Raw genomic sequence first — 12,500 nt, forward strand, 5'->3', positions numbered from 1 at the left:
TACAAAACATCATAAATGCCATGATAAAAATATTGTCGGGATCAACGGAAACCACAACAGAAGAATTGCAGACACTGCAAGAAGAAATCAGTAGTAAAGTTAGCACAACTGAAGAAATTTCAGTTGTTGCAGGACTAGAAAATGCAGTAATACTAACTAGCAATGCAGTCAAACTTACAGAATCTGTGGTAATAAAACTGGAAACGACTTTTGATGAAACAAGAGCTTTAGTAACACTTGAGAAAGCCCAACAGATTTCAGAAGATATAAAAACCTTTATAAGCACCACCCTTGTACAAGATGAAGGTGGTAAAAATAGTGTTGTAATAGAACAGCTTCAAGCAGAACTAAGTAAGTTCATACAAGTAAAATTGATTACAGAAACATCGATACAAACAGTTCTTGGATTGTTTGAAAGTGTGAAAGGTCTGTCAACTGAAGATGGTTATGCTGGCTTAATTGAAATAACTGAAACTCTTGATTCTGTTCAAGAAGCGATAAATCAAGAAATAACAGCAACTATGGAAGCTAAACAAGAATTAGCAGCAGCCACAACAATTGAGTTTGCACAAACCTTGATAGTAGAGAGTAAAACAACACTGTTACAATTACAGGAGAAAACTACAGGTTTTACAGAAGAAATGGCATCTGAAGAAGTAAATAATTGCATTGATATGTTTAACCAGGTGATTTCCGACGGAGTATCTGAAGATATTGTCAGCAATCTTGAAACTGCACTTGAGGAGCTGAAAGATTTTGTAACTAGCTACGACACCACCACCGAAGTAGGCGTACAAAGTCTGCAGGAGGCTATAGATCTTGCTAAAGAAGCCAAGGGATCAGTTGACAGAGTAATTGATCAAGCTGCAGCAGAGGAAGACAATGACGTTGTGCTTCTCGAAGATACCAAGTTGCAGGTGCAAGAATTGCAGTCACTTCTCGGGCAGCTGAGTGCAGGAGACACTGAAGAAAAAAATAATGCAATTGATGAAGTGAAAGAATTGATTGTACAATTAAAAGAGAATATAGAGGCAGTTTCAGAGGAAACCATTCAGATGTTGATATCAACGAATACAAAAATATCAAAAATAGCTGCATTAAAAGAGGATACAGTAACCATAAACGGATTTGCAAGTACCTTACAAGAAGTAACTGACGAGACAGCTGAACTAGTGTCCATTATTGATGGAGCTCTTGCTGAAGAGCAAAAGTTGGCTGATCAAGCAGGTTTGGCATCTGTTTTAGAAAATGTAAAGGTTGAAGCTGAAAAAATTATAGGAATTATAATAACCATTCAAGAGTTTGAAACAACAGGCACAGACAATACAGAAACCATAAACGGTTTTAAGACAACACTTGAAGGTATTACAGACGTGTTGCTTGTCACTACGGAAACTGTCCAAGAAATAAAGGTTATTGTGAAAGATCTTCAAACCATTAAAGAAAGTAACATTAAGCCTGATAACATTGATGACTTAAAGATGGCTGCTGAAGTTGTAGTAGAAGCATCTGAAGAGTCTTTGTCTGTAATCCAATCCGAAGTCGCTAGTAAAACTACCATGAAAATCACAAAAATGGTAGAGAAAACACTGGAGGATATAAAAATGAGTTTAAGTGAATTCATCGATAGCTTTGCCACTGAGCAGCTGATTGGTGAAGATATTGAAGAACTTAGTACAATAACTGAAATTGCTAAGACTATCAGTTCAAACACAGATTCAGTAACTGAAGAGGATATTGCATTGTTGAAGGAAACCTTTGCTGCTGCTGAAGAGAAATTAAATCTTCTCGGTGATGAGCAGGGTGTTGGCAATCTTGTGGCTGCCCTAACTGCGGTGGAAAAAGCAAAGGATTCTTCAATGAGCAGTCTCTCAGAATTAGAAGATTTGAAGGAAATTGAAATGGAGGAACAGAGTCTAGAGAAGATAAACACATTACTTCTAGAGGTTCAGACTGAAATTGAGTCCAAAGTTACAGCAATTGGAGAGATAACCACGACTGACTCCAATGAAGAACTTGCAGAAATAACAGAGCTCAAGGTAATAATGGAAGACTATATCTCCAAGGTCTTTGAAAAGACTGATACTGATCTTCAGACTAGTCTAGATCAATTAAAAGAAATTACAGTCACAGCAGGCCAGGAAATATCAGGGTTATTTGAATTACAGTCTATGACACAGAAAGCAATTACTGCCGTTGAGGAAGAGCAACAATTCGTTATGATAGCAAAGGAGAGTCGCAATGAAAAGACCATTTTAAGCCAAGCATCTACGGAACTAATGAATCTTGAATTGGAGTTTGCATCCCTGAGGACCTTCTTTGAAGATAATCAGGAGGAACAAACTACACTGTTTATTATGGAGGATATACAAATCCTTTTGAGCGAAATGGAATCGACAGAGAAAATAACATTTGAGACAGTAAAGGAGATTAAAAAACTAAATAGTGAACTGAAAGAGGCTTACACTTTGACTAATATAGATACAGGAGTTTTTGAAGAGGTAGAAACTCAGATATCGTCCATAGCAGAAAATATAGAAGAATCATTGCAAGAAATTGCAGTAACTTCTGAAGAGAGGGCAGCAGTCACTACTTTGCGGACTAGCAACAAAGTCATATCAGAGGTAAAAATGGTATTCGAATCAATCAGTGTTGAGGCTGCTACTGAAGACAATGCTGATATAGAAGATTTTGTAACACTGCTCACTGATATAAAAGAAGTAGGTAGTGTAAATGCTGTACAGCTCAAAGAACTGGAACGTCTAGAAATTGTATTCGCAACATTAGAAAGTATTAGTGAGCAAGATGTAACCAAAAAGGACGACGCCTTAATTCTGATTGAGGAAGTTTCAGATATTATCAGTGAAAAACTATCATCTACTCAAACAGCAATAACAATCACAGCCAAGTCTTCCGTTCTGAACAAAGCATCTGATGCTATGAGGACTATTATCGATACGACATCAACACTCATAACAGATATAGGCCTAGCTTCAGAGGAATCTCCAAATGAGGATGTTGCTAGCTTGATTGTTGCAGTCAAGGAAGTGTCAGTTACATCTCTCACTATTGAACAGATAACTCAAATAGAAACAACAATTGAGAAGTTAAATGCTATTACTGTTACTGAAGGTACTGGAATCACAGACTTGTTAATGCTCAAATCTATTGCAGAGAGTAAGCTGGAAGAACTGTTTAACAGTGATGCGGTTCTAGGAAAGACAAAGAAGGAGGCTTTAAGCTTAAACTCTGTGACAGCTGTTGAAACTATTGTTGAAAATCTCAAAATGGAACTTACCGATATTCTGGACAATTCTGATATATCAGGTTCTGATGTTAGTAGTGTTATTACAGAAATTGCCGAGATTCTTGTCGAAGATGTAGATTCAATGACAGTTCAAAAAGTCGAGGAATTAGAGGAAAAATTCAATACATTAGTACGCATTAAAACAACCATTAATGGAGGTGCCGATGCTATAACTGGTGTCGTAAACACTCTTTCAGTTTTGGAAGAAAGTGTCAAGGAGAAGAAATCAAAGATCGAAAAAGATCAGAAAAAGAATTCCCAGATAGCCATATTTATGGAAGCTGAAAGCACTATGACAAAAATATCAGAAATGACATCAAGTATTTTGGCGATTGGTGAAGAAACCGCAGAGAGTGAAGAGAATGCAGATGTCTCTGCATTGATCAAAAGTCTGACCATGTTTGAATCTAATGTGCTAGGAATAACAAAATCAACTTTGGGAGAATTAAACTCAAAAATATCTGTATTGCAGACTCTGGTTGCTAAAAAGCTAGTTGTTAAAGGTATAACACAGCTTTCAGATTTGAGTTCCACAGTCAAGAGTACAGTAGAAGGTGAAATTAGTATGATTGTTGCAGATAATGCAAGAAAAGATACTACTGAAATCAAACAGAAATATCAAAAATCCGTCTCAAGTATTCAACAAGTGTTTGCCGATATTTTAGAGGCTGTGGGTGACGGTAGTGATGGCGAAAGTGTTGAGTCAGAAGAAATAAAACAAGCAACAATTATTCTTCAAAAAATAAGTGACTCCTCTGCTACAAAAGAAGACCTACAGACATTGGATGAACTAACAGCTGTGTTACAGGAGACCGCTTTTGAGCAGGGAACGATTATAACCAACCTTGAAAGTGCCACTACTCTTGCCAGTGACATTGATGGATCACTGGCAGGTGGTCTTGCAGAAGACGTCTTTGATTTAACATATGCAGATGATTTATTCACCGCGAAAGAGAAGGTCTCTTTACTTTCACAAGCTGAATCCACATTGACTTCTACATTAACCGAAGGAGCGGATATAAGTGACGAAGCATTTGCCACAGTATTAGAAAGCATTAAGGAAATTAAAGAACAAACATCTACTATCATGAGCTCATCTTTCAGCACCACTCTTGAGAAACTGGTTACTGGAAGTACAGGCATGACGCAAGAGAAGAAAGTCGAAGGGCTAAAGACTTTACAGCGAATGATAAATTCCGCCATAGTTACACAGTCATTAAGCATTTCTCAAGGTTCAGCTTCCCAGTCTAGTGGAGCTACATTTGAAGTGGTCCAAAAAGCTGAAGAAAAACTTTCAGGCATTGAAGTTCTTCTTACCAGTATAAAAGAGAAGGTTAGTGCAAGTGCTGGTTCCGGTACATCCATGGAACTTGTTGAATTTACGAATTTCCAGAGCTTCTTACAACAAGAAGGGGCATATGATTCCGAGGACATTGCTTTCATGAACTCATTCTCAGAAGTTTTGACAATTGTAATTAGTAAACTTGAGGAAGGGGGAGTTTCAGAGATAATGATGCTCGATGAACTAATGACAGCCGTGAAAGAGGAAAAAACAGTTGTTTCCAATGAAGTTATAACAGCAAAGAGAAATGTTATTAAAGAAAAACAGAGCGTGTATTCTGAAGCTGCGTGTAAAACAATAAGGAGCAATTATCAGTCAGTCCAAAGTTTAGCAGCAGAAACCTCAGGGGATATAAGTGAAGTTACAGAAGTTACAGATTTCTACTTTAAACTGCAGAAGATTGATGTAGCCACCATGACTGCTGTTGAAATCAAGCTGATAGAAGAAGGTATGGCGAGCATTATTAGCAGTATTTCCACAGCATCAGGTGGTGTTGCCTTCCTGAGCAATATAATAGAGAAACTGGCAGTCATAGATGTTCGTGGCGCAGAAATTGTTGAGCGAAAGAAGACAGTAGGAAATAGTTTAATCATAGAAAAATCACTTGGAAAGGTTGAGGAAACCTTACAGACTTCATTACAAGACCTTAAGACCGTAGAGACAACAATTGGAGTATTGTCTGAGGATGCAGAATATACTGAAGATGCAGCTGTGACTGAAGCATATAACTTGCTTGTCCAATACTCTGCTGATCTGAGACTTGTGCCAGCCGATTTTGGAGATTTAATTGGAGCCATTGACTTAAAGGCAATAACTGGAACTAAAGGAACCGGTATCAAATACTTCAAAGAGCTTATCAGTCTTATTTCTCAATACATAACTGCTTCACAACAATCCAAGGAATTTGTTGCCCAATCTGAATCAGTTGATCAGAGTTTCGAACTTGAAAGCTCCATAACTCGTTGCATGGATGCCCTGGAAGGCTTTGTATTTGGAGCATCGGGCAGTACTGGAGACACAGAGGAAACTACAGATACAGGAGAGGATGATCAAGGAGCAGGTGGAACTGGAGACATGGGTGGAGCACTTGATTCATCACAAGAACAAATAGACATATTTAATAGTGTCTTTACCATGGTCAGTGAAATTACCTTGGGAAGTATGAGTATTGAGGCCTTAAAAACTTCTGAAACTGTAACTTTACTTGAAAAATTCCTTGCAGGAGATATAAATACAGCTCTGGCAAAGATTGAAGCTACTCAAATAACTGAATTCCTAAGTAGTCTGACTACAGTTAAGGCATCTGTGTCAGCAGATATAAAGAGCAAAGAATCTAAAACTGCAACAAAGAGTTCCTTTAACACCGCTGAAGAAACAAGCAATACCTTGAACATCTTAAAAAGTAGCATTAACAGGATGTCTACTAAGAAGGGTAGTAGCGACACGGCTGATCTCTTTGCAGAACTAGAGACCTTACTAAAGAAAGTGACAAATGTATTCTTAGTATCAAATGAACTTCTTTCTGAAATTAGAACCATCACTTTCCAATTAAGTGCTGCCAGCACTTCTGAAGGAGATACTGATATTGGGGATGTTACTAATTTATTGAGCTCCATTGATTCAGTCCAAAATATAGTTCAGGCTGCTGCAGCATCTCAGTCAGCCTTCTTGACAGCCATGGAGACAGGTGGTGATGGTGGAGACACTGGCGGTGATGGTGGAGATACTGGTGGTGATGGTGGAGACACCGGTGGTGATGGTGGAGATACTGGTGGTGATGGTGGAGACACCGGTGGTGATGGTGGAGATACTGGTGGTGATGGTGGAGACACTGGTGGTGATGGTGGAGACACTGGTGGTGATGGTGGAGACACTGGTGGTGATGGTGGAGACACTGGTGGTGATGGTGGAGACACTGGTGGTGATGGTGGAGACACCGGTGATGGAGAGACAGATGAAATTGGGTCATCATTTGGGTCGCCATTGTTCTCAGATGTCATTATCCCAGAAAGCACTTTGAGAATTTCACAACAAGCATTTATAAGCTCACAGTTAGACCAGCTCATGGGAGATGTAATGACAGAGCTTGAAACCCTAAAGAATGGAGGTGGTTCTGGGAGCTCAGGTGGTGATGGGTCAGATAGCTCAGGTGGTGATGGGTCAGATAGCTCAGGTGGTGATGGGTCAGATGGCTCAGGTGGTGATGGGTCAGATGGCTCAGGTGGTGATGGGTCAGATGGCTCAGGTGGTGATGGGTCAGATGGCTCAGGTGGTGATGGGTCAGATAGCTCAGGTGGTGATGGCGGAGATGGGTCAGACACCACAGATGGTACAAGCACTGAGGATTCAGGTATTTCAAGTGAGGCGGTCATAAGCAGAGTAAATATAATACTGCAGGATGCTAGTACTAACATAAACAATCTTCAGTACAGTACTCTGATGGCTTGTGGTGCTGTTATTGAGGAACTGCGTGTGCTTGGTGAAACAGAGGGTGTTGTGGTGGATACAGCAGCTATAGATGCCACTCTAACAGCTATTGAATCTACAGGACAGACTCTCAAGCAATCTATTGAACTGCTCTCTAGTTCGGCCGATGCAAGTACTAGTGTTCTTGTTACTCAAGAATCTTCAGCATTCATAGCTAACATGGAAGTTCAGTTCCAAAGCTTTATAGATGTTGTTGGCACAGTGACAGACGAATCATCTGTTATAGAGGACTCCTTCCTGTTAGAACAGGCTAAGTTGTTCACAGATTCATTAATTGAACTTAGTTTAATGAGTACTACAGTCTCACAGGAAACACTCCAGGTGCTTAAATCAAGTTCTGAAATTCTATTCACATCTGACCTTGTGGAAAACCCTCGATTTATACCTGATCTAAAAGCTGCTGCATACTTTGTGTTAGATTCAGGCATTTCATTAAGTAAAGTCATTGGAGGATTTGCAGTTGGAAGCACTCTGCAAAAATCACAGACACAAGAAAAATTATTTGTCACTAAAGGAGCCCAGACAATACTGGAAGAATTTAGTGTTGCTATGACTGGGATAAAGGAATCTGGAGGAACTGCTGATCCAGACCCTGAAAGTGCATCAGTGGTACAAATAAAGACGATCATACAAGATTCTAGAAATATCCTAGAAGAATGGACCTCTGGAAACATTCAAGAATACCAAGTAGAAATGTGTAGAGGCTTCTTGCAGGAGCTTCCTAGCCTGACAGCTGCCCTGAAAGATGTTGCTCCACTACCTGAACTTGAAGATTTAACTGTTGAGATGGGGGCTGCTACACAATCTATTATGGCAACGACAGAAAGGATAACTAGGGAGGAAATGGAAGATGAGGAAGATGCTGTTATTGATGGTGTTTTCATGTATTGTGGTCAGCTAGAGTCATTTGCTGAGGGTATTGTGGAAGTTGATGAAAATGGAGAGGGAGAAGAGCTAGAGCAAGTGAATGCCATGTTAACACTCCTAAAAGACGTTTCAGCTGACCCTGTCAGTATTGAAATGGCGTCCGTGCAAGAGACAGTACAAAATTTCATGAACGTCATGCAGGGAGTAGAAGCAGGCTCTTCGGTTAAAAACTACAAAGAAGTAGTACAGATTTTGGGAGACATAACCAAATCATTAGCATCAACTAGGCAATCTACCATTTTCACAAGAGGAGGAGAAGCTGCTTTAGCCGTGATGGGAGCCATGCCATTTAGTGGAATGATTGAGGAAAGCAGCACTTTTACTTCTGTATTAGAGGTGCAGGAAGTGAGTATGATGGTCAGTTCTATGACAACCAGTATTTTCTCATTATCAAGAGGGTCAGCTCGAGAGTTGGCAGCAGCAGCACCTAAGCTACAAATGGCAATTGAAAAATATAATGGAAACATAGCATCCCTTTCAATACTTGAAGAGAATTTGGCATTCTTTTCAAAATCAATGAGTAATTTTGCTTTTTATACAACACAAGAATATCAATCCATGAGAACATCTCAGATTTTAGAAGGATCAGCAAGTATTATTGAGGCCGCCACAACTGACTTAAAAACACTCACAATGAGTATGGGCAGTGTAGTGACATATGAAAGTAATGAACAGATCTCAATGGCCTTCGATATCTTAGTCACATTTGCTTCTGACTTATCCGCTCTCCCATTTGACTTGAAGACACAGCTAGAGGAAATTGATTTCAGCACCGTGACCTTGCCTGATAGTGAAGGTACTGGTATCGAGAAACTATTTGAGGTTTATACCATGATGAACGGTCTTAATGAAGCCATGTCGATTTCAACCTTAAACACCCAGAACATGGAATCCTTAGCAAAAATTACACCGGTAAATAGTGCAATGACAAGCATTATCAGCAGTCTGACAAGCTTCATGACCATTCCTAGTGAGGGAGGAGATGGAAGCAATACTGATGGAGGTGGATCGGTTGGTGATGGAAATGGAGGCGATGCTGGAGAAGAAATAGATGTTAATGCAATAATTGCGGATATTCAAGCAGCATCAGGGAACTTATTTGCAGATGGACTTGTGTTGCCTGAAGGAGACGTGGAAAAGCTTGTTGATGCCAGTGAAACACTGAGCAGCATCTCTGCAACAGTGGGAAGTGAACTCGAAGATATACCTAGCTTGATTTCTGAATTATCAGAAACATCTGCCCAAATGAGCCAACTTGTACGAGGGTATGGGACAGCAGTTCAAAATAGGTTATTGTATTCCAGTATTGAAGATATAGCCACCATGTCCACTATGATCAAATCAGCAGCCAATGTGGGTGTTCCTGCTGGTGCCCAGGGCCTTGTTGATTCTATGGTTACAATTTTTGAAACTTTAGTAATGGGTTCAGCTTTCATCTCTCAAGAAGACGTTGTTTCCCTAAAGAGTTTGGCGTATGAATTCAGTGTTATGGCGGATGGCAATGCTGGAGCAGATGTTACTATGCTGATGGAGCTTATTGATCAGACAGACACTGTGCTTCTGACAACGCAAGGTTTCCTATCTTCTCAGCAATTATTCTTTGACAGTATGATGGAAAAAGAGTTCAATATCGAGATATTTAAGGCCGAATCAGAACAAAATTCTGCCTATCAGCAGTATTACTTCCTTGATGCTATGGACAGTCTACTAATGTCTCTAACTAGTAATCTAACAGGATTGATTGATGCTGGAGGAAGTGGCGAGGAAATGAACAAAACGTCATTAGCAAGCATTCGCGCCGCTCTCACTACTGCTGGTGCCGATATGGGATCTATGGATATGAACCTTGTCAGTGGAATTGGAATGTCCTTAATTGCCATCCAAGAGGCGCAAACCAATGGGTTATCTGTCAATGTAACAGAAGTTGAGAATCTTCGTGATTTTGTAGAATCTGTTCAAGTAACTATCAGGAATGAAAGTAGCATGATGGAAGGCTATGGAAGGACCGTCACAGATGTCTTTGCGGCTCAAGATGCACTAAACATTCTGGATGCATTTGAGAATGAAACAATGCTTTGGTTCGGTGAAAGTAATGGAGATGAATCGGCTGGAGGAAATGGAGGAGACGATGCAGTTGGAGATTCAGGTGCAGTTGGAGATTCAGGTGCAGTTGGAGATTCAGGTGCAGTTGGAGATTCAGGTGATGAAGGTGGGTCAGATGAAGGTGAAGAAAATAGTTTGCAAAGCTTCATGACAGAAGTCAGTGATATACTCATGTCCTGGACTTTCGACAGCTCAGCAGTAGATGGTAGTTCTGTAGTTAGATTCAAAAGGACCATGAAGAAACTTACATCTATGTTTGATGTTGCTAATGAAGAGGATATTCCAGAATTGCAGATATGGAAGTATAGTATCAAAGAATCAAGTCTGTCAGAGCTGATAAGTAAAGTGTACTTGGAAACTGCACAAGAAGGAGCTGGTATTGAGGAGGTAGTTTATAGGTTTGATTTGGCTCACACAGTACTAGAAGATTTGTTAGAACTACTTGAAGGTAATGGTGGTGATGGTAATGATGGTGGAGACACTGGAGGAGGGAGTGAAGATGGTGGTGATGGTGGTGATGGTGGAGACACTGGAGGAGGAAATGAAGATGGTGGTGATGGTGGTGATGGTGGAGACACTGGAGGAGGAAGTGAAGATGGTGGTGATGGTGGAGACACTGGAGGAGGAAGTGAAGATGGTGGTGATGGTGGAGACACTGGAGGAGGAAGTGAAGATGGTGGTAATGGTAGTAATGGACAGGGTAATAGTGGAGGAGGTAATAAGAAAGAAAAGAAAGCAAAAGAAATGAACGCAAACAGAATACATCAGATACATATGGAAATGACTTCAGTCTTGAGCGGCTTGGAATCCCCGAAGGACATAAGGCAAGACCAAATCAAGAAGATGAAGAGGTTTGGTAAAGAACTTAAGAGCTTGAAGAAGGTTGAGGGCGCAAAACTAGGTGATGATGACGGCGCTGAACTAAAATCACTAGTACAACAACAAATGGACAGTTTTAGTGAAGCACTAGAATTAATGACTACCTATTCAGAGGAAGTCTCCAGCAAAGTCCAAATCATAAAAGAAATCTCTTTCTTCCAGGAAATCACGAATTTCCTGCAATATTCCACTCAGTTGTTAGATACAGTTAATGGAAACAGCAGTGGTGAATCAGGAGGCACCACAGAAGGAGGAAATGGATCGGATGGAGGCACTACGGAAGCAGGAGATGGGTCGGATGGAGGCACCACGGAAGCAGGAGATGGGTCGGATGGAGGCACCACAGAAGCAGGAGATGGAGGTGAAAACTGCAGTAATGAAGATAGCGTGTTATGCGCCTCCCAGCTGTTGCTAAAAGCACTACAGCTTGCAGAAACAGAAGGTGCAGACAGTGAAGGCGACACAGCAGAAGGTTCAGTCAGTGAGGGCGATGCAGCAGGAGGTTCAAACAGTGAAGGTGAAAGCAGTGACAGTGGTGCTGGTGGTATGGGCAACAGTACATCTTTCCGGTATCAAAACGTACGGGAAAAAATGCACGGTTTCTCTAAGGCAATGAGACACTTCAGCAAGGAAGAAAGCGGCTCCTTAGCTACCACCAAAAACCTGATTGCGGACGCTAAAGTTATCGCTGACAAATTTGTTGAGGATCTGACAACCGAGTCAAGTTCCATGACGTCGTTTACCGATGTGTCTGCACACTATACAGTACCAGAAGTAACTGTCACCGCTTCCAAGTGACATAATCCTAAAATGATATAACAATATATATATATATATATTGTTTGTGATCATGAATAAAAAAAAAAAAAAAAAAATATGTCATTGGAATTTACGTGTAATTGTTTTGTCAATTTCCATTTTATGTTTCTGCACACATTCAGCAAAATCTGACCAGAATCAAGTTGTATCTTGCACTGCAATAGAAAATGTGCACTGAATACTTATGTAATGCAATCCATCTCTTCGAAACCTAGATAAAAAAAAAAATAAAGATATTCAGTGCTATCCTTTGTTTCATTCTGTCCTTTCTTGAAAGCTGTATTTACTATATACTTTAATATTTAATATATACTCATTTACTGTATTCTCTGCATTTACGGTTGAAACATGTATACAGTACCTATTATTGTACTGATAACGATACCAGGCCTGGATAATGATAATATGGATAATATACCCAGTTATATGATTAAATACGAGTGCTAAATCATGATATAAGTAAATACACAATGCCAGGAAAAGATAATAGGAAAATATTGATAGAAAATTGTATATAATACTGGTAACAATGACAATAGCCACTATGTTATTTTGAAAACAAACAAACAAAAAAAGTTACATTAATAAGGGAAAAAAGGAGCATCGCGATCCTCTTCATGTCGTGACACGGAAAAA

General features: G+C 40.0%; 1 protein-coding gene across 1 annotated transcript in view; it reads left to right on the plus strand.

Moving 5' to 3' along the window:
- Window positions 1-12,500, plus strand: part of LOC125046427 — a 15,172-nt gene that overhangs the window by 239 nt on the left and 2,433 nt on the right. The window contains exons 1-3 of the mRNA XM_047644202.1: window positions 1-6,456; window positions 6,658-10,614; window positions 10,957-11,839. The exon at window positions 1-6,456 is cut by the window's left edge and continues 239 nt beyond it. Of these exons, the coding sequence (XP_047500158.1) occupies window positions 1-6,456; window positions 6,658-10,614; window positions 10,957-11,839 (11,296 nt within the window). The remainder of the gene's footprint in view (window positions 6,457-6,657; window positions 10,615-10,956; window positions 11,840-12,500) is intronic.

This window comes from Penaeus chinensis, chromosome 39 (genome assembly GCF_019202785.1).
Source record: "Penaeus chinensis breed Huanghai No. 1 chromosome 39, ASM1920278v2, whole genome shotgun sequence".
Taxonomy (NCBI): domain Eukaryota; kingdom Metazoa; phylum Arthropoda; class Malacostraca; order Decapoda; family Penaeidae; genus Penaeus; species Penaeus chinensis.